Source organism: Hippocampus comes, unplaced genomic scaffold, assembly GCF_001891065.2.
Source record: "Hippocampus comes isolate QL1 unplaced genomic scaffold, H_comes_QL1_v1.1 scaffold389, whole genome shotgun sequence".
Lineage (NCBI taxonomy): Eukaryota > Metazoa > Chordata > Actinopteri > Syngnathiformes > Syngnathidae > Hippocampus > Hippocampus comes.
In genome coordinates, this window is record NW_017805068.1 from 241,378 (window position 1) to 264,490 (window position 23,113).

Genomic DNA, 23,113 nt, shown 5'->3' on the forward strand with positions numbered 1-23,113 from the left:
TTTGGTTTTAAAGGCACGACACCTAGCTGCGATGAATTCTTCATGAGCAATTCATCCGAAAGGACGGCATGTGAATTTAGATGCAGAATAGGTTTCTTCTCCGGGGGCTCTCGTCTTGCGGACAATTCTCCGTCGTGCTGCAAGCTGGCTAGGCTAAGCTAACATTTGCCGTCAATGTTCTGCTGCTACACGGACAACGAATTGAGAAACAACTCCAAATCTGGTCATCGCGATCTCCCTCAATGATTTCCAAGACATTTTGAGAAAATGACAGCAGGAAGAATAACCGAAGACTGAATTGCCAATCGGTTTTCATGCGGTGTGCGAATGGTTATGGTTTTACTTCACTCATGTGTCAAAATTGCGAAAGGCTAGGTTATATTTTGAATATGTACCGATTTTTAAAGTCTGCCATGGCATTTTAATAAACGCGGTTCAGAAGAAACCAGAGTCACTTTGAAGCTCGAAGCAACCTCGAGCATGATAAGTGGATGCACGTGTAAAACGCTAATTCATTTTCCATTGCCGCGACACAGATGAAGCGAACAGATCAGTTGTTGAAAGAGCAACGCGCAATCCCGTCATCTCAGCTATTCTCAACGTAATTGTGAGCCGAGCACAGCGGAACGCATCACATTACGGCTGAAAATGATCAGATTGGGCGAAATGAAAAGAAAGGCTTGCATGGGGCTCTCCCCCATCTGTCCGCACAACAACATATCGTCAGGGGGCGCTTTTCATGGTGATTAATGCAAATGCTCACGAGTAACATGGAGGAAAGGAAAGGCAGCTTTCCAAAGTGTCGCAGACCTCCGCTTCAACAAGTGCGGTATGTGTCTCCGCTCACTCGCCTCAGTATATAATGGAAGGCGAAATTGAAAATCATAGCAGCTTTAACGCAGTTTGACATCTCGCTTGACTCTTGTAAATGAAATCCCTTCACTTCAGGTTGCGGACGGGCTGTGTGGATTGGAGGGAAAATAATAGGTGGGTCCAAAGTACAGCTTTTGAGAGGGTGTAAAACGGCAAATTGCTGTCTAAGCCGGGTGCGATTCCAGAGAAGTCCCGTCATTTTGGCAAAAGGCCAATGGGAGAAATTTCTATCATGGCGGTTCGCACAGCACATTACGCCATATCATCTCCAATCTCCAGACACCTTGCAAAATTGATGTGACAGGGTGCAGAGCTGCATCTTAATCTCGACGAGCAAGCCATGCAAATGTAAATTTCTCTGCCGCTTCTAATCCATTTTACTCTTTTCAATTACGCCATTTGTTTTCTTAGAGTTTAACTCTTCACATGTCTCCGGAACACAAACGTGAGCTGCACATCAACCGATCATCAGGCAGCGGGTCGGTGACGGAACAATTTCATTGAATCAGTTGAAACCAATTTTGAAATGCATTCAAGTGGCATCATTTGACCACGTCGTCATGTCGATTCCAGTTAAACTCACATTTAAGCTCACTTTTTTTTTTTTTTTTTTTTAAATCAATGTCCAACGATTATAAAATGACCTTTGTCATCAAAGTGGGCAAAGATATATTTTGTTGCCACGCAAGCGGACAGAGCTGTGAAATTGGCTCTGCTTTTTATCAAATCACAACTCAAAAGTCGCATCTTCCGTGTTGAGCGCCCACTGTTCAACACGCTAAAAGCATCATCGGCACCTAACGTTGCGGAGGCAGACGTCATCCAAATATAGACCTGCGCCCAGAGCGTGTAAACTGTGACTTCACAGAGAAGTGTTAAAAAGTGGAGACAAAGAACTATGCGAGTTCAAATTTGGCCATATAAACATACTGTGTTCTAAATCCGCCCGCGACAAGTAAACAATATCATCGCAAAAATGTGCTGAAAGTCAAACAGAACGTGTCAGATATTTTGAGAACCTTTTCAATGGAAACAGAAAAAAAGCTGTATGGCACGTCATTGTTTTTCTGTCAAACAGGCGCTCCGAGTTGGACTAAATACGTGCTCTAAAATGCCCCGAATCAGCCTCACGGTGTATTCCGGATTGACATCGAGTCTACGTTAATGCGTGCTCTCTGTATTCACACGTGACGATACGTTTTGTGACCTAACATAGACACAACTCATGTGGAACCACAATCATCCGATACGGTGAAGCGGCATGGTAATCGACGTCGCAGCGCATCTTTAGTTTTAAAAAGCAATCTGAGCTATCGAGCATGCCTGATACTAATGAGCGAGCGAAAGGGCAGAAGGCGGAAGCATCGGGCCACCAGGGAGCACGATAAGGGAATGCGGCTTCACGTCTTCTTGACCGTTTGACCCCCACTTGCGGTGTATTTTCGTCCATCCTCCCGAGCACACTGTCACTGTCCGGAGGAGTGACACAAGCCAGGGACACTTAGAGAAGTGAATCTCATTACTACGGCGATGATGACTCTGTCCGAGTTTGACTCGGATTTGTGATCAAATGGACTCATTTACCCGGAGCTCGGCAAATGCAGCGGGTACGAACCTCATCAGTGTCCTACAGCCCCTCACGCTTACATGCCGTTGTCATTTAAGAACACGCTCTTGTCAAATGAGATCATTGTGCTTTCATCTTCACCTTTATTGATTTAAAAATGATCCATATAACCAGATGGTTCCCTTCAGGGCTGCCTACCATTGTTTATTGATTGTCAACAGGATCCGAGCGGTGTGAAGAGCTTATTATGTTACATGACTTCCAACCATAGTCCAAGTAGCTTCTTTTTAAGGATGCTGAATTCAAGGCAAGGCATAACTCTTATCTGTCTCACGTGAACAAATTTATGTGTTGAAGCCGGCATATAAATATATGTTAAAAGAATAAACAGAAGTGCTGTTATGGAAATGAAGAAAATAAACAACAAATAATCTGAATATATACAGTACATGGATGAGCTTTTGGTCTTTGCTCCGAACACACACACACACACACACACACACACACACACACACACACACACGCACACACACACACACACTCGGGCTGCCATATGTGCTTTTACAAGCGATCCCTCTTCGCTATGTGGAACTTCATCTTAACTGCCGCTTGCTCCTGGCCCGCTGCTAACCCCAGCTAATTAGATGGCGATTAGTGGAAATGTTTCCAGGGACGACGACTTAGCCTCGTGACAAAAACGAAACGATGTCAACGTTTGGTGTAGTCAGGCATTATGCGAAGATCAATTCATAAATATGCGTCTTCGTCGTCGTGGCATGCATGGAAACTACAAAAATCACAGGATTATGGAAATTGCGAATGGTCATAAAGATGTGCAAAACTGGCTGAAAAGAAATCGGTGTAACATGCATGCCAGGCGAGTAATTGGCAATTTCACTTTCCAAAGTGCATTTTGAATACCCTTCATTAAAAACAAAATGTCATTGTGTATCTTCGCTGATGGTTCTCGCCGTGCAGTAAACATGCACATTGTTGGAGAGAATATTTTGTTTTCCTGGTGGAACTGCAGAAAAAGTGGAGGACTCAAGTGCAGGGAAGCAGGCTGCATGAATCTCCCCTCACAAAAAAAGAATTTATTTTCAAAACCTTTTTTTTTCACCACCAACCAACCTCCATCCCAAATGAACAAAGTCCCCAAATAATAAAGATTCAAAGAAACACAAGGAAACATGACAAAACATGGGAAACATGACTTGCAACGACAACAAACCAACACAGACTGAACCAAAGCAGGAAACTAAATACCCCCAAAACTGAATGAGACAACAAGGCGCACCTGGACGACACCTGATTGGCTGGAAGGAGGCGATTGGTTGGCGCGAGGAACGTCGCTAACGAGAACAGGTGAGACAAAAACCATGGGCCTGTTTACATTTAGAAACGTCTTTATGGTCAATAATAGAAAAACAAATAACAGTATAACGTCAAGTATAATCATACCATTATAAATAAAATACCATCATCAATAAAATGCCAGAAACAAAAATTAGCGCAACGTATGGTCTATTCAGCTAAGGGCTGACAGACTTGAAACCAGTCACTATGAGTCATTTCAGCGCATCGGGACCATTTCTGCCGGCCTTTCCTAAGCGCGCTGTTTGCAACTTTTATGCCGTTGCTTACTTCATTCACCCTGAGTCATGGTCGTACAGGAAAAAAAAAAATCAATCCTCAAATACGACTGCTTTTAACGTCAAACTGTTTCCAAAGATTTGTGTCCTCTTGCATTTGTCTGGGTTACCTCGCCCGAGCATAACAACGCGCGGCCTCGCTCCATTTCCAACAAATTCTCTTTCAGAGAATATGATTCATTGTGCACATTAGTTAACACTAATTTCATTTGTGTAATTGAATCTCAGCAGAACCAAATAACGACATCATGCCGGTCGGGGAACTGCTGTCGCTCCTTCGTATTCGTGCCGCTATCACGGTCATTTCAACTTTTCCTCATGGAGTATTTTAACAGCCGGGGTGTGAGGTGAATCCCCGCAAACGCGTGGCTGCGACTCCACCTGTTTTTGGAGGTGTAACTTGGTATTGTCATCGTGTCGGATGAATGTCAGGCAAATCTGCCAGATCCGCTCTAATCATTCCCACATGATCTCGTAGTGTTCGGCATCAACAAAGGCAATCCCTTTCAGCCGCGGCCGCCGATTTTTTGACAACAACTTGAATGTGCTCTCACTCACTGTTGCTATTCTCTGCAGGGGATTCAATCAGTTTCACAAGGTCATGATCAGCAATATCAGCTGGCAGAGGTTTGCTGCAAGCCCACCTCAGCAAGCCGATGTCACCTCCAAATCTTTTGTGAAGCTTATGATTCTTTGGGCGGGTCAAGTTTAAGTCTCTGAGGATTCGTGTTGAAAAGATGCACTTTCAGCTGAGGATTCGCTTCAATGTATCAATGTGGAAAGGCACAAAGAGATTAATTTTTCAGACAATATGGACTCGAGTGCCCGACTGCCTATGGACAAAAATATTGCGAGATTTTATTTTTATTACGTTTGATTCTCTTGAGTTGCTGTGCCGAGTGTTGGTGTCAGTGGCACTTTTTGGGGACAAATTGAAAAGAATACTCAAGTTCTTGTCAGTCTTCTGGAAGGCCTTTCTACAAGATTTCAGAGTGTAAACTTTTTGTCTAGTCATTATTTCACATTCCAAAAACAATATCCATTCACTAAAGGAAAAAATAAAAGGAAATTGAATACACTTTTGGGGGTTAATTGCATTAGAGGATTGTCAAAAAAATATTCAGCTGCCTGTTGGGTTATATTATGGTCGTGCAAAAGCCCACATTTCTATTTATTTTTTCAAAGTGATTACACTCGTTTGCTTGTTTGTGGATAAAATGGACCGTGAAGGGGTTTGGAAAGGGAAAGGCGGAGAGCGATGTGGGTGATTACAGTGTGGTGGCGGTGACTACTTGGTGGGCACTTAACGGCATAAAAGAAAGGTTGGTGACCTCTGATTTTGGTTCTCTTCCCCCAATAAGACAAGTCCTAATAGACTCCATTAACAGGAAGCGCTGCAGGGAGGGTGCCCGCCCCTCCACCCCCCACACACAGGCTTTCACAGTGAAATCGGCATATGTGATGACTTGCAGTCTGGCTGGCTGAATGGACCAGACTCGGAGCCTGATAAGCTCCTCTTCCCTTATTATTTCCCCTCATTTAACTTGCTCGGGGCCTTCATCACAGTCCATTTTCTCATGCGCGTCTGGCTCAGGCGCAGTTAATGCAGTCTCTCACTCTTGCTACTTGTCTGTTATTTCACAGGTTGGATCACGTGGTATTTGTTATTTTAATTCCTCCGCACTTAACGCCGAGAGAGAGAGATCGCATACAATTTATTGTGAACGGCATTGATTGAAAACGCAACGACAAAATGATTGAGCAACGCAGGGCACATTTATCATTTGTGTTTCCATCGAGACCAATTTCCTTTCCGCTAAAAGACAGAGGGAACGTGCTTCGTAGCCATGTCGTGTATTGTGCGGGGTACCGGAGGTAGATTTGAAGTTAGCGAATCAAGCGGAGCAGATCAAGGAGCTGCAGCATTCCCGGGCAAAAACAACATTCCTGGGCAAAATCTGTGAGCTTCTTTAAAAAAAAATCAATTGAAAAAAAATGGGCTAATTACCAACTGCTTGCAAACCTCATTTAAAACGCAGAGGGCTTTTACTGGAAATCAGAGGCGCTAATAAGTTGCCTGCCCATTCGAGGTCATCGGCATAAGCAGGGGAGCATGTTATTTCTCGTTAGTTTACAACTTAAACTCGGCTCTTTGGTTTACCCACTGCTGTTTTGTATCATTATCTGCGTGAAAGAAAGTCATCATCAAACAAACGTATGAAAGTGGCTCTATAATTAAATGCCATGGGCTGTAAGAACTACAGATAAATTATTTATACTGCTTTGATGAGCATTAGCTTGCTGTAAGGAATGGGGAGCTCATGGAATTTTCAACTATTCAGCAGCGTTTTGCAGAAAACTTTTCTGGGGGTGTGGGGGGGGGGCATTTGGTGGGGGGAGTGGGGCAGTGCATTGGGCGTCCATGTTTGGCAAGCTGCTATTTTCCGACTGTTATTTACAAGTCAGGAAAAGGTGAGGCCCTTGAGCAACTTAAAAAAAATGTAGGAAGGATGTTGCACAATGGAGCACCTGGTCAACATCATGTTTCTAAATGCATTAGGAAGGTGACACACACACACACACACACACACACACACACACACACACACACACACACACACACACACACCGGCGTTCATCTAATTTCTGTCTGCGTGTCCGCAGGGCAAGAAGCGCTGGCGATAAATGTCGGCCAACCGAGGAGACTCAACAAATAAGACGAGGGAAGCAAGGTCAGATAAGAATTTCTTATTATTCCAATAAAAAATACATTCATACAGAAATATAACAATTTTGCAAAACAATTCCAAATAAAAATTTCATAAAGCATAAACATAACAATTTTACAAAAGTTTTTTTTTTCCTTTTATACAAAGAGTCAATTGAGAACAAAGCTGTGTGTGTGAGTGTGTGTGTGTGTGTGTGTGTGTGTGTGTGTGAGACAGAAGAGCTGGAATAGTGGCATGAAAGAGATGACGTCGAGTGAAAGCGATGTCAGCAAACAGAGCTGTTTCAAGGCTCAATTACGATTTGAACTGTATCGGCTGCCAGCTATCTCCAATCCATGCTCGTTTCCAAGTTTGTACACGTCTTCACGCACCCGCCCATCCGAAATCTTTATATTGCGGCACAACATCGGATTCCTTTTGGCAAGGTGGCGGCGAATCGTTTTCATCCTGCATGAATTGCGGCCTCCGCCTTTGGGCAAATATCCATCGCAACTCAAGATGCAGATCACCCCCCCGGGCCGTTAGTGTTTTGCCTCTTTGCTGCTGACAAGCAGCCGTCAATGGTTGATCTGGAGTCCCCTGTCCCTGCATTTTTTTCGGCCAGATCGTGCTTTTTGGTTTTCATAATACTGTTGCCGCCTTGCTAAAACAACGCTGCCCAGACAGGTCAATATCCAACCTCCGCAGTCAGCAGTCTGTGACAGATTCCATGCCAACAAAGCCTTTAGCAATTCATTACTGTGAGGCACTACAAGGCGAGGCCTGTCCAACTGCAGCCTGTTAATTACAATAAATCTTTAGCTGTTTCTTCAGTCCCACTTGCAGGCATAAAAGGGACAAGGGGGAGCAGGGCGGGGGGGGGGCTTACCGAGAAAAGGATCAACTTAAAAAATGATGGGGCTCTTTTTGTACCTTTTGAGCTGTGTTTGATGGACATCAGTACATACTACACAGTAGTTGACATCGTTCATAACGAAAAATAAGTGCTTTAAACATACAGCATTTGAACTATTTACAGAATTGTCGCTAAATCGGGTGCTCAGACTCCAAAACAAAACAAGTACTTGAATGACCACACTTAAGAAACGAGAGCTCGCCGTCACGAAACACAAAGAGAAGACCTTTGTAATTGAGCCTTGATCAAGCTTGTCAAATCACCCATAGAACAAACACGACCTCCCGAGCGGAGCGCACCACCACTGCCTCGGGGCCGTCACTTGCATAAGGCACCATTCAGGTCAACAGTGCATTATTAGATAGAAACAAAGTACAAAAAAATTCCAAAAAATTGTCACCCCAAGGCAGAAGATGAATGAGAAGAACGAGCAAGCAGTGGTGAAATGAACACAGGAATGAGGATTTGGTTAAACAAAAAAAAAAAAGAGGGAATCATCAAGGCTTTATGTACAATATTGTAACAATTTTTTTCAACCGTTTGCATTTTAGCTGCTCTTTAACTGAAACTATTTGCAGTCCTGATTATAGTGGAAACGGGAAATGATCAAACCCTAGAACCATGCAACACCTGTCTATGATACTGACGTTATAGTTATGTTATACCTCTAAGCACACAGCTCATACAATTGGACTACAAAAGGAAGCTTTGTAGCTCGTAAAAAAATAAGAAATCAGGCTACATAACACATTGCACATTTAGTAGCTGCACCAAAAAACACCAAAACAAAAACAAAACAAACAAACAAACAAACAAACAAAAAAAAACTCATCTCATACAGCGGCCACGGGGGTGAGTTTCGGTCCTGGACCGGAAAGGTGACATGTTTTTCCTCTGGTAGAAAAACCTTCTCTCCCCCAAGGTCTAGGTGCCAGACAGACTGCCACTGGGGAAACCTAAGTGGAATGTTTCCCCAAGAAACCCCACTCAGTCCACAGCAACGTTGGTGCCAGCCCCCTCGGCCCATCCAACGAGCCATCCATCTTGGCTTCTTTCCCTCCCCGAAGCCTCCTTTTCTTCCCGGAAGGGGGCAGGCAGCCTGTGCCAGTCATTCACAGTACATTCGTGCTCACCTCAGACAGTTTTTGCAAAGTACCAGTGTATCAGCTGTCCGATGGGGAGATGTCTCCAAAACATCATGCACCATACAAACAAAATCATTCATTCTTTTCTTGTCTTTTTTTTTTTGTTTTCTTTTTTTTTTTTCTTCCTGACCACTTGAATCAAAAATTGCTCTCAGCATTTTTCTCCCTAACATTGATGATTTTGTCCGCTTGTTGCAACCTTCAGGGCGCCCCTCCTCTGAAGAGAGGACCCGGAGGCACTGGGTTTCAGTATGGTGCAAAACAGCATGCTTTGGCTGGAACACACTCCCACCATTCTGCTCTCTGGCATAAGTTCAACCAAGAGACTGGTAGGGAGACTGATTTTTTTTTTCTTCCCCCCCCCGCCCCATTTAAAAAAAAACACAAAAACAAAAAATTGTTGCCCTCCGCTGTGTTGCTTGGTTTGGTGCTCACCCCGGCTTCAAATGTGCCTCTTCATGTGAAGAGCCAGATGGTCAGACCTGGAGAAACATCTGGGGAACGGGAAGGAGGGAGGGAGGAGAAAAAAAAAAAAGTAAATCGTGGAGCAGAAGCTGGAAGTTGAGGCATGTGTTTTCAAGGACGACTCAATGGGAGATTTTTGCAGACGGTCCATTACTTTTTATTATTTATTAGAAAAATCCCCTGCTTGGCAGTCGGAATTTGCTTCAGAAAGTGTTTTTCCAAATCAAACAATTATCTTTCTTGACAGAATTCGAACCTGCACTGGTTGCATAAAAGGCAACAACGTCTACTTCGACGCTTACCGGTGCGCCAGTCATGACGTAGGAGTCCCCACTCTCCCTTTATTTGCTATCGTCGTCGTACTGTCTTTTGTGTTAATTACCTTCTTCTGTTAAGTTCCATGTTTTGAGACATACTTTGCCAATCAAGATCACTTTCAAGTCATCTTGCCATGTTGTTTTGGCCAGTCAACATTATGCGACTATGTTTCCGAGTGACAGATCTTTTAAGGCATTGGTGTGGGGAGAAAAACAAAACATAACTTATCTTCAATCACCCGCCCATTGAGTGAAACCATCTCCCCTTGGTTCACTTTGCAGATCTTACTCAGAACAAAAGTGTCCATACAAAGTTCCAATCGACTCGTGAACACGTTACGCTTACCAGTGTGAAACGTTGCTATGCTATTGGCCGATAAAATAAGGCAAACTTACCTGTCACAGTGACTGCATTTGAATGGCTTTGCCCCGGTGTGCTTCCTGAAGTGTCTGGTCAACTCGTCGCTCCGTGCAAAACGCCACTCGCAGCCTTCCCATGAACACCTGTACGGCTTCTCACCTGAAACAAGCAGAGATAAACCCCTTTGAAGCCATACTGATATTTCTGGGGGGGCAAGTCTTGAACTCGATACTTATTTGCATCAAAATCAATCATCCCTCAGGCCTGATGAGTCAGTCATGCAGAGTCACCCAAGACAGATTCCACTGAACCCGTTGGATGACTCGCGTGTTTTGTTTTTACTCTTATAATGCAACGGTAGGCATGCTGGGAATGCTGCAGGTGATGTAGGGCAGAATGTGCGAAAGCTGGATATACAAAACCAGAAAAACCCATCCATGCAATTTCACGCCTCTAATCTAAAAAAAAATAAAAAAATAAAATTTTTAATCAAAAAGTGACCACACAAAGCATATCAAACGCGGCGGACCCCGCCACCCGAGCCCATTCTGCCTTTCACATGGCGAAACTGCTATGTTTTGAAGTCCTTTTATCTCCCGTGTGCAACCCCTCCCCCTTACTCCTGTTTGCGGCTCTCTCACTGGGCCAGTCAGTCACATTCCACATAGATTAGGTCACCGTTTAGGTATCCAGCCATGCAAGGCGAATGTTGTTGTGCACCAGCTGAGGACATCATGCAATGTGGGCCTTTAATTGTGTTACACGTCAGATGTACGATACCATTGGGGGTTGGTGGGGGGGGGGGCGGTTCTGCATTAGAACCAACCATCTTCACTCAATTAAGGCTTCTTACGTCTGAAAATGCTTCGATTTAGCAAGGCAAGCGTACTACTCACCTGTATGAGTGCGCTGGTGTGCTTTTAGGTGGGAGCTCTTTGTGTAAACCTTGCGACATCCGTTGAACTGACACCGGTGTATTCTCCTCCTGCCGTCCGGAGAAACATCCCCGCAGGTGAGTCCTGTCTTTTCCGAACTCTTTGCCACGCCGCCGCTCCTGATTTTGGCTGGCAAGTGCAAGTCGCCGTGCATGCCGACCCAGCCGCTCACGACACCGCCGGGCTCGGAGATGGCCTCCGGCGATGATGGCGGAGTGCTGATCACGGATGGGCTAAAAGGTCCAGAGCCTACCAAGGCAGAGCCGAGTGGGTTGGAGCTAAAGCTGTGCGTGGGCGAGAGCTCCTCGGAACTGTCTGACGCTTCGCTGCTGGCATCCGAATTCACACTGTTGGTGTCAAAAATTTGGCTATCGTGATTGTCCTCCTCCGGGGGTGCAAGGGGCAGCTTGGGGTCGGACTCGGCTTTGGCCTTATCCCCACAGGCCAAGATCAACTTGCTCCAGAGATCCTCCTGGCCATCAAACTTCAGATCAGGAGTGGAGACGTACGGCTCGCTCTGAAGGTAGCGCTCCAGTTCCAAACATGTCTGAAGCAATGACAACAAACCAGACGGTAGAGTGAGAAAACATGAATTTTAACACAACTCCTGCCGAGTGTAGGCTCATTCACGCTGGATTCTACCGGGGTGAGGGATCCTTTTCAATGATGTATGTGCTTACAAGCCCAAACACTGGATGTGGTGGAACATTTGCCTGCAGCAGCAAGTGATCACTGGCAAACAGGCATAGGGATTCAGAATCCAGGTATTAGAAATGCCTTTATGTGTGATGTCATCAGGTTCTACAAACTAGAGTTGAATTCATACATATTTCAAAGTGTCAACCTGTTTTCGGGTTGTGTATTGTTTCCTCTTTGATTTTGCAGGTACGTGTTGTTGCTGTGATTGTATTTTACATGCATTTAGAATAATTGCAGCAGACAGCAGTAGCTTAACCTGTGACTGGCTTGGATACCATTTCCTTTGAATCACCATCTTCCTCACTCGGGAACATACACTGCAGCTCTCAACATTGTCATTTCAGCAGCCCAATGACTCAGTGAGCAAATTTAGATACCTTTTAAGGAAACTACTCAACCCCCTAACCCCCCCCCCCCTCCCGCCCCAGCATGAGCTATTCAGCTGCTTTTCCTCATGCGTACCTCTGACATGCAATCACATCCTTCCTCACAGTGTCAGCTACACTACACAAGCTCTCCAATTTACTCCAGCGGCCATTAAAGTTGAAAGGCAGGGCCATTCATTAGATGCTGCTCAGAGACAACCACGCTGACTACATTCATGTGGAATAAATATATTCTCCGCGGATAAATGTCTTTCTCGCTCTTGTGCAGCCTTAACAGTGTTTCCCAGCTGGCTTCCATGCATGCCAGTAGGGAATTGAAATTTGATCTGCTCTCATCTTGTGCTGCCGATTCCAGTTTAAAGATGACTAACACACAGTAACCATGACATCTGGCACACTCGTACACATCTCATGCAGTTTTGATTGTGACTGTCAGAAATGTCTTCGCGGTGCGATCATGTGGTTGTAGTTTATCGAACTGCACTGCATCAGAATGGCAATAATTGTTTGCCTTATTCAGCCCAAGAGAGGAGCAAAATATCGGAATACTGCAGCGCACACCAAATGCAACTTCAACCGTGTAAATAAACATTTAATGCTGACAGCGTCAATCACAACTCGTTGCCTGGGAGCCCTTAATTGTACATTAGTGTATCTATTCAAATGTTGGATTTGTTTGTGACATTCTTGAAATGATAGAAAGCCAGGCAAAGCACCTAAAATGGTCCGCGGTATTTCGACAGAACCAGTATGAAATGCTGAATGGAGAACGGTGGAGTCGTGGCCGCGCACGCAGGAGCGCAGCGCGAGCTACACACGCACGCGAGTGTTTTGGACTTCCAGCTGTCAGACGTGACACAGTGATCCACTTCGCCCAGAGCTCCACATTCAAGCCATCTAAGCACAAGCAATTGGCCGGGCTAAACCTTAAGCATGCACATGCGAGTGCACGTATGTTATTTCGTGACTAAGCTGAAGATAGAGTGGATTGACATATTCACCTGCTGCCAGTACTCCTCCAGTGACGGTAAGGCGGAGAAATAGCCCGTGTCGTGAACTATTTGAAGTTCTTGAAAGATGCTGCACATGGGTAGAACATCCATTTTCCCGAGCTTCTGTCAAAGTAAGCCTATTTGATTTGCGCGTTAAATGTGTTATGAGGAAGAAAAACAAGCCAAGAGGAAAAGGAGCGAAGAGTGTCCCCTGCCGTAACTCGCATGCGACGCAAACCAAGCAGCGCTTGTTTTCAAGCAGCCTCCTTCCGTTCCCCTCCTTCTTCTCTCGCTCGACGTTTAAGGTATTTGCAAACACTGCACCGGACTAGATGGAGAGCAACTGGCTCTGCAAACTTCCCTCTTCAAACCTCCAAGCCCGCCCCCCCTCCTTCCTCATGGCTTGATGACGCTAGCTCCGGTTCAGCCAATCGGCAGCGAGCAGCCTCCTGCATGCCAAATGATATCACAACCAACCAATGGCAATGAAGCTCCGCACTCATTAGGCTAACTATCCGCTCTGATTGGTGCGTTTGACTCCAAACGTCTCGTCGTTGATTGGCCAGTTATTTTTAGCCAGTATATAAGCGTCCAACGCGTACGGCCACTCGCCCCAGTCTGTGCGTTGCTAGCTTTATGTTTGACCACAGGCAGCGCATGTGAGCCGAAACTGCTTGAGTTTTTGAAAACATATCCTCTCGCTGTTTCTGTGCTCTCAAGTAGCACTGTGACAGCAGCGTTTAAACACTATGAGCTCACCAAAAGTGTGGTGAGCAGTGTGTGTTGACATCGGTCTCGGAAAAAAAAGTTTCAGCATATTCTTGGGACACTGGTTGCTGGAACTGTCTAGTTATTACATAAGCACGTATGTTTTATGAGTTTAAAAGGGAAATTAGATTTCGTTTGACTTGTAATGTAATGTTCAACCCGGCATGTTTCCATGCAAGAGTTATATTTTGTTATACGTAGTTTATATTAGTAACGTCAAACTTTTTTTATTGCTTTTGTTAACAGTTATTCTAATTTCATGTTTTGTTTTGCAGTGAATGATGCATGGACCTAAAATGATGTACATGCTTGAAGGGATAAACAGTATATATATATATATATACAGCGTTACAATTTATTTGTGACGCAAATTTGGATGGTTTCTCATAGGCATGTCCATTCTAGATACAGTATATCAATTCCAAACACATTTTACATGAAGGATGGAATAGTATCATTTTCCCAAAGATTTCAATCTCAGGGAGTCTACAGTAATGTCACAACGGTGAGGCCATGCACTTCTCAGCATGCTTTGCAGCGCTCCTTGTAAATATTTGAAAATGGTTGTTGCACTATGATTGCTTTGTTGTGAGTGTGCTTGTGATGACAGATAGACAAAGGGACAAAGGAACATATCGGATGAAAGGAAAGGATGAACTAACTTGATAAACTTGAATGCTGGCTCAAGTGAGGAGTCGGTGTGTGTAGTGACTGGGCCTGAGTTACGGCCCATGGTAGCTCTTGAATGAATGTGCCTCCTGTTAATGCTCAGGGGAATAAAGAGACTGAAGAGCATCAGCGACTGTGTCATCATTTAATAGCATGTGAACATGTTTAATTGGAAAACATTGATGTGACATACAAACTGAGTTACAAGCTTAATCCTGGAATGAGCACAATTCATAAATCAAGTACTGTTATTGTCTGTGCTTTTTGTCCATTATTTCATCACGTACTTTGGTCCTTCATTTTGTCACTTACTTTGGTGCTTTATTTTGTCCCAGGGTTGGGTGTGGCTTGGTTTCATTCAGTTTTTAAGACGTGATTCCTCTGTCACTCAAGTCAGAACATCGAGGAACCTCCCATGCATCCGTGCCCTCTTCCACTCTCAAATTCAGCTATGTTCTTTTTCATTCACTTGTGCCGTTCACTACCGATTGGATGATTTTGGTTTGTGCGTTTGTATAAAACGACCTTTACTTTGCCACGTCCAAATGTTGCTTCTTGCATTACAGGTACCTTTGTACTGCACGGTGTGTTTATCGTGTAAATTGTTTCTTAGCGCTATACTGGAGGCGATCATGTGCTTTCGCGCTCTCACTCTAGGTCATTTCCCCCTCAGTAAGTTCAATTGAACCTCGGTGCAAACGGAGCCAACTGATTCCAAACAACCTCTGGTACGGCTGAGTAATTGTGAGAAAGCAGTCTGTGCACAATCTCATGGTCGAGTTGATTTCCCAAATTTATCTTCGGTTTAGCACACGCATTCTGTTAGTGTCTTCGGACCGTTCATGCTGAAGCAATGTCTTCTTCTCACTCTGTGAAGGAGTATCATTTTTCTAAAGTTGTGTTGAACACTTTCTAGTGTCCCGTTGCCTAGCAGAGTGTCCATTTATTATTGTTTAATATTGACAAATGTGTTTGTTAGCTGTTTCAAACACTTGGACATACAGCAAACCCGTTTTCCTCTTCTGTCCACAAAAGCAAAGAGAGCACTCACGTGTTTGTGTGTGTGTGGACTTTTTTTACAAATCCCTCACCTGATTCAGACCAAATAAAGCTCACGTTTGTTGTTGGTTAATGACACCAAAAAATATATCTCATGAAAAATTCAGGGAGCCTTGACAACATTAATAATTATGCTACTGTATAAAGTTGCATTAGGGGAAAGTGTTGGGTGAGTTGAGGACACTTACTGATAGTGACTGCAAAGCCAGCGTGTGTCAGCGTTCCTTTAAAAATTCCATCTCTTATAAACCTGCCCGAGATTAGTTTTGGATGAGGATGAGCCTAGAAAATCTCCTAACCTTGCAATTTAGGTTAGAAGTCTTGCTTCCCTCCTCTGTGACTGGAAGTAACCCAAAAGTATTTTACCCCTTCACATACTGCGCTTGACACAGAGTGCATATTTTTGCTCTCGTGAGCTCTCAAACATGTTGATGTTCAATGGGGACGCTCGCCGTGAATGATGCATCCGCTTGTAACATTCCGTGACATAGTTGGTAGTGGCTCAACGTCACTCGAGACATCCTCTTATCATTTCCTCTGCCACTGTGCCAGGCCGCACTTCCTGCACATATTGCATAAGTCCAGAGAGTGAAGTTCGGCCGCAACCTGGCACGCCATCTCCTGACGAGATAAACAACATTTGTAACACAAGAACCGCATTGTATTCCAAGTGGCAGTATTTTCTGTAGACAACTGAGCATCCTTTGTGCTGCTCTCAGCTGTGAGACCGTATTTGTCACCTACGGCATCTGATTTAGTCATATGGTGGCGGGATGCCTGCAGCTGGACCGAGTAGCCCCGCGAAGGAATTCCACTTTGCTTTTATGTTTCAAAAGAGCCTGTTCATTGTGTCCTTGTAGACCTCAATGGAAAGTCTGATTTGAAAAGTGTCCATTTAACGGCGCTGCTAAAACTCCTTTTGTCACAGCACATGAAATGGAGAAGAATGCAAGGCTGCTCATTGCGCAATAATGGCCCGTCATTACTCATGCATTTTCCAAGTTGCCAAGGCTTCCACTGTACGTATTTGATGAATAACATAGTCCACGTTTAGGTCCCGCTGGAGCATTAGTGGGCTGCTCTACGGTAATCACTTCCTTCAGAAGGCGTCTTAGATGAAGCATTTAGAGAATGCGCGGGGTCCTTGCATGGCAGTTTTATCTCGGAAGGCCAGGTCTGCAGCTTTATCATCGTTATGTAATTCCAGGCCCGCAAGTAGCCGCAAGGAAAGAGCAATTACGGGGTGACCCATTTAATGCATCACTGTCAACCCAATCAGTGACTTGTTCCATGGAGCTTTTTTATTTGGGAGGGGGTGGGGGGGGGATTCAGCGAATTGAGACCCCTTTAATCTTTTAATGGTCACCATGAAGGACCTGAGCAAGAAGTCAATGATCCAATGTTATGCTAGGTTTTTGGCCAAACAAGCTTATTTCTCACATTTGTCTTGTAGCGAATTGTCAGTGGTGCTGGAATCTAAATTAATTGTAGTGAAGCAGACGATGTATAGAATATGATGACAAGGGACATTTGACTTCAGAATAAAATGCTCGTGCCCATGTGTTTATATTTAATGACCTGTTACTCTGAGTTCAAATCATCGGGTCACTGCCATTCATCTACGGTACCCATTAAAGTTAATGTGCAGAAGTTACTTTTGTATGTAGGATTAGTCACCACTTATCAACAGCTTCCACGGAAAAGCACTGATGAATTCACATTGAAGTCAATGCTCAATAAAAACATGTATGATTTTTGAAAATGTGTTTGTACCCATGAAAAAAATAAAATGACATCATTTTGGATGTCACAGAAAAAAAAAAACGCACAACCCAGTGACTATTCATTCGGGTCACCTAAAGAACCATGTCAATGTCTTTTAAATGAGGACTTCACAAGGGAATATCATCCATTTTTTCAAAACATATTATTGAAATGTAACAGTAGGATACACACCGTCTGTTAGATCATAATGACACAAAAGATAAAGAGTCTTGTAATGTAGTTCAGTCATGATCAAGTATTTCAGTGAGTGCCCTTTAAAGGGTTAAAGAGAAAGATTCGGTCGAAAATGAGCTGACGTGTTCATTTAGTATATTTGTTTATGAGTGTCACGTAAAGGCTCCAGCGACAAATTTACCGGCAGACAATGTTTATGCCATGACAGATTCCGAAATAAACCTTTGCTCATTATTTCCCCGCCAACTATCAGCAGGCCAGTTAGTAATGAGGTACATCACTATTGATAAAGATGCATTGCCCTCTGTGGGGGCCAGTGAAATTTGTCCAGGCTTAAATAAAATGAAAATAAAAATAATTGATTGTAAATCAATGCACGTATATCATTCACTCTTTTTTTTTAAAGCAGAAATGGATGGAGAGCGAGAGAGGAGGGGATTGGGGGGGGGAGAAAAAAGAGCTCCTGGAAAATCAATATTCATTCAAATCATAAATCAGAATTGAGTCAGCGCTTGCGGGGAGGGGAGATAATCATTGGCCTGGTTTTGGATTACATTACTTGGCAAGGCTGAGGCTTGTCCAGCCTGCAAATACGTCCCTGCACATCATATGCACACACTTAGCACAGACACACAAATAAAATCCTCTCGTTGAAATGCAATGATGCTTTCGTGCGACGTTGGCCTCACGTCTCGCTGTCAGCCCACGTCTGGGGACAGATCAACATGTGTATACTATGGGCCGCATGGTGTCACTTCCATCAGTCAACGACCTGGCTCTTGACCTTGAAGATGAAGAGTGGTGCCCTCTACATAAGTGTGTGTGTGTGTGTGTCGTAGCTGCTAAACAGACATGCATCAGACACAGCAATCAGTCTGGGGGCTCTTATGATGTTTGGTGATGGTGCTTCACGAATTGGTCTGTGTGCTCGCATTGAGAGCACAGCGATACATCAGTTTGCTCTTACGTGGGGGGGGAGATCAATATCATCCACCACCAATATGATAAAGGATTTGGGATTCTAGCTGCACTCAAACGCAGCAGTCTTTGATTTGGATCATCAATTACAAAATCTTATGAAAGAAGGAAATCATGTACTGTATTGTTAAATCACGTCTGAATTTGTGAAAAACCTCATACGTACGGTACATGTATAAACGTCATCGTAAGTTAAGATCTGAAGGCCCACTAATGTTTATTTCACGTGAACCTCCTTTACGTAACTAAAAATGCGTCTGCATTTGAGCTCCAGAAAATTATGGAAATACATGATGATACTGTACATTTTTCCCCCAAATGGGACCAATCACACTGATACTAATTTGAATAATTGCCATCATAAAATCACGTGGGCCTACAGTCTCAGTATGTGGGGTCCATTTTGACCTAACTTTACAGTGACCAAATATGGTTCCCTTCTCGCTGAAGGGCTTCTTCCACTGGCAAAAAGTTTCCATTGTATATCATACTGTAGTTTGTATGTGATGTTGAACCACGGTGGTTGCGCATAGCGATGTTATGCATGCATGTTCATCCTTGTGCAGCATGTTAGTACACAAACATCACATTATTAGGGCAATGGAATGCGAGCAGGTATTTAGCCATAAATCTAAGCAACACTTAGCATGTACTCATTACTATCTCCCAGCATGACTTTTGTACGCACATTTTTTGAGGCATCCAAAATACTGGAAAGACAACATTTGTCCCCAAAAGTTGTTTGTGGATTTTTTTTTTTTTTGGTCACAGTTGTGAATAGGAATGTTCATGCAATTTTAATTAACTTTCAGAGTGATTATGTGCTTAAATCTTTTGAGAACATTTTAAAAATGTAAACCTCATTAGTACTGCTGCCAAATAGTGTCAGGACCCATCCATTACATTTTCCAGAGGCCAAAATGGCTGGTAGCCACCAGTTGGGAAGCATAAATATTCTGCCTGACTAGTCAGCAAAAACAACACAGATTTAGATCTAAGAATGCATTTCATTCAAACCAGGGGTCACTTTGGATGGATGGATAGAACTCTAGTCAAATGGGGGTTACCAATTATAATATTTTGTCAATATAACGTATAACATTTCTCACCCCGAACCATGCAGGCTTTGTCATCCAGCCTTGAGGTTATCGTGCAAGTGAATGGAAACAGTGTCCTCCTCCTATCATTGGTTGCCTTGAGCGCTTTCTATGTTAAAATTAAACCGATGAACAAATACTCCCTTGCTGCGCTCAACACATGCGCGCTCCCTCAAAACTGCAGTCGGCAAACACAAAAATCGTCACATGCACCTAGAGGACTTTTAAGTTTGTTTGAGCATTGCAGTCACGTACAAAGAGATTTCGGCGGCAGATCTTCAAGGTGCTGGAAAATCAGTGGGACAGTTCAATAGTCATTGTTTCGCACAGGGCGGTGCATTCAGAGGATACATGTTGTTTTCCTTCCATTAATGCCAACGACTGAGGACTACTATATAATACTTGGTGAAGGAATGCTGGGTATTTTATTCTCTTCTGCCAATCTCTGTGGGAACCAGGACTCTCGGGGGCGGGATTTATCGAGGCCATGGTATAAACAGAGACCCAAGCCGCTGATTAGCAAACTTGGATGTAGACAATGTTCACATTCCGGGGGAGGAAAGGGAGTGGGCAGGTCTGGTTGGGGGTTATGATCAGGTTACCATGACCATAAATTTAACGTGCTCTGGTCTGATAAAGTATCACCTATGACCAACCTGAAGACGGCCCACTCATGCATTCTTGGGACATGAGGAGCACGTGGCCCTGCTTCATAGTTTAAATGCTGCATTACAGGAAACATATTGTACATACTGTCGTCATAGTTTATCACTCATGCCACAGACAGGTGATTGTTGTCTCACCTGGCCTGGATTGTGTCTGGAATTTGATGGTTACTAAATCCAGACTTCAGTTAACAAAGAACTCGTTTCACATGATTCACTGGCACTCTTCAAATGGAAGCCAAGCCTTTTTTTTGTTTGTTTCTGCACCTCTGCTTCTGTTTGGTAGTTTTTTCTCGGGGTGGTGATTTTCAAATCAAGAGATGGGGTCAGAGAGCGATGATTTTTTTTCCCCCCCACTGACGACTCTATTAATGGATGACTTACTATCAGGTGTACACCGACAGTTTTAAAAAATACTCTCAACAATTTTTTTTTTTTTAAATAAACCCCGGCCCTCAACCGCCTGTTATTGCTGTCATGGGTTTCATTTTGGCAACAATGTAACATTTTAATTGTATTCCCCTTTTATCTGTGGACATCTCAATCTTAGGCATTGAGAGGAAGGCCTTTTGCCCACAGTGGGTTTGTCTTCACACAACACTAATCAATGTGAGTCTACCACTTGCTTATCATGCTTGTCCAAACGCAAATCTATCATTTAGTGCCACAGATCTGTTTCATGGGCTCAGATAGCTGACTCCTTTGCTGTACTGATGATTGGAGTGATGAGAATTACAATGGCATTTTACGAGAGGATGAGTGAATTTATTGTCTCTAAGGCAGACAGAATGGGACTTTTTCCACTTGGTTAAGTTTGTAATGAATGGCCATCTGTTTTGAAGTGAATCTTGAAGCAGTAAAAGCACTCTGAGTAAGACTTTGGACACCGAATTAGGATTCCAATTTCTTGCAGGAATACAAATAATCCAAGCGAGGGTTTGTGGCCTTATAAAACAATGAACGTGGGTAAATATTCTCAAGTGTCGTTAACCAGAATTGTGTTATTGTCAGGAAAGCTGATGAGCCACCGCTAATGCCTCGTGTGAACTTTAGGAAGCTGCGGTGTATAGGAAACACATCAGCTCTCCTGCACCTTTCGCCAAGGTCGTGACTTTTAAAGGTTGACTCCAAACACAGGCTTTGTTGACTCAGCGGTGGTCTGTACATTAGGACACTCTTAGTGGGCAACCTAACAGCCTGCTGTTGCCAAAGTAACAAATCCTATTCGGTATGACCTCACCGGCCACTGAAGGTAGTTGGACTTTGAACAGTTATGTCATTTATTTGATCTGTGTGTCACTGGCACTTCCTGTGGTAAGCTCCTCCCATCTGCAGCCTCCCTCCCCCCTTTTCCCTGTCGTTCACCTGCCTTCTCTTTCTGTCAAAAGGAAACCCTACACCAAAATCCACTTGTTTTGCTTCATAACCCTTTATGTCATTTCCCATTATGGGCTTCCATTGTGAGTTTTCTCTCATGTAATTGTTACTGTCTTAGCCCTTTTCACTTCATGCATGCAAGTCCATTCTTCCAAGCTTAAATCGTGGATATCATCAGTAAGCACTTTGATTTAGAGTGATCCACACAAGAAGGTTTTACGTAAACAATTACTTGTGGCACAAACCCCCGCACCCCCTCAAAAAAACCCAACAACAGGAATAACAAAGTTCAATTTATGTTCAAAATAAAATGTTAAACGGTGAAAGCTGCAATGACGCCACTGTCCTTTTACTTACTTCCTCCCGGCTATTTTAAACACATTAAACAAATATCTATCAAGTTCCCCATTAAAAAAACATGTGGTCTAGTTTGTACATGATTATCACGGTGGTTGCAGCAATCAGGTGATAATCATCCATGATAGAGAACGCCCTTCTCTCCTTCCCCCAGCAGATACCTTTGCCCTGCTGAGAATGACTCATTCGTATCTCATGACCGCTTTCCAATGAAACACGTTGTTCCTAGCGGCACTTTACTGGCAACAGGATGAGTGGCGAATTATACCATCACAGCACCTCCAGGGAAAAATAAACAAATGTGCAGAAAAATCACCAACTGTGTTCACTGATGACTCCGATGTATCCATCCGGACAATGAATTGAGCAAATTGTTTCATTATAAAATAATAATGAACAATTAATGAGTTTACCATATCTGTTCTTTTCTACAATTCTTTACTTCCGCCACACAGAGCATCATAACATGACATCTGAATGTGTAATTTGGCTTTTATCAAGGACAACAATAGCTTTGATTGCTGTCTGAATTTTTATTGTGCTGATAAGTGTGGCTATAGTTCACATTGCATCATTATCAAGGCGTATTTGTGACATTCTGAAAATGAAAACAATGACAATAAATCTATAATATTACAAGACAAAAAGATTTGTAACAAAAATGAAGAATGTGTCCCCTGGTGTCATTCTGAAGCTGAACAAGGGGGACAGACACCATGAAGTCCCCTACACTGCTGCAGCAAGGTGACATATAACGACGGACAGACAAGCTGGCAGACTGGAGTAGACAGGTAAACACACGGGCAAACAGGGTCGCGCGAACGCCCCAGAGAGCAATGACACGAGCCACCGCCTCTATCCCACAACACACGAACCGAGCAGGCAGACGGCTTTCCGATGACTGCAACGCACGGCGCGCCGCTTGCCTGAATCAAACACACATCTTCTAATGACAGGAGACATGGCTGGCATCCCTTGGGAACAATATAAGGGAGGGCTGCACCGTGGCAAAAAAAACACCTCTTTCCCCAAATGGCCCAGGCTCAGTAAATAACAAGAGCACCGAGCCAAATAAGCCATGACAGCGTGCGGGGTACCCACACCGGCACCTAATTGATCATTCTCTGCTGGTGACTCGCACCCGGCTGAGACACGCCGCTCTCACTTT

General features: G+C 43.8%; 1 protein-coding gene across 1 annotated transcript; it reads right to left on the minus strand.

The window, feature by feature from the left end:
* Positions 1–6,825: 6,825 nt before the first annotated feature.
* klf6a (Kruppel like factor 6a) lies at positions 6,826–13,388 on the minus strand. The gene is made up of 4 exons (XM_019864539.1): positions 13,026–13,388; positions 10,901–11,486; positions 10,040–10,163; positions 6,826–9,355 (listed from the first exon to the last, which is right to left on the minus strand). Exons 1-4 carry the CDS (start codon positions 13,125–13,127, stop codon positions 9,304–9,306), a joined length of 864 nt encoding a protein of 287 aa, XP_019720098.1. The 5' UTR covers positions 13,128–13,388; the 3' UTR covers positions 6,826–9,303.
* Positions 13,389–23,113: the final 9,725 nt, after the last annotated feature.

Excerpts from the sequence above, each read along its gene's own strand:
- klf6a (XM_019864539.1), bottom strand. The coding sequence starts at position 13,127 with ATGGATGTTCTACCCATGTGCAGCATCTTTCAAGAACTTCAAATAGTT. Across the intron at positions 10,164-10,900 it reads ACACCAGCGCACTCATACAG|GTGAGAAGCCGTACAGGTGT; the intron begins GTGAGTAGTACG and ends TGCTTGTTTCAG. Across the intron at positions 9,356-10,039 it reads AAATGCAGTCACTGTGACAG|ATGTTTCTCCAGGTCTGACC; the intron begins GTAAGTTTGCCT and ends CCCGTTCCCCAG.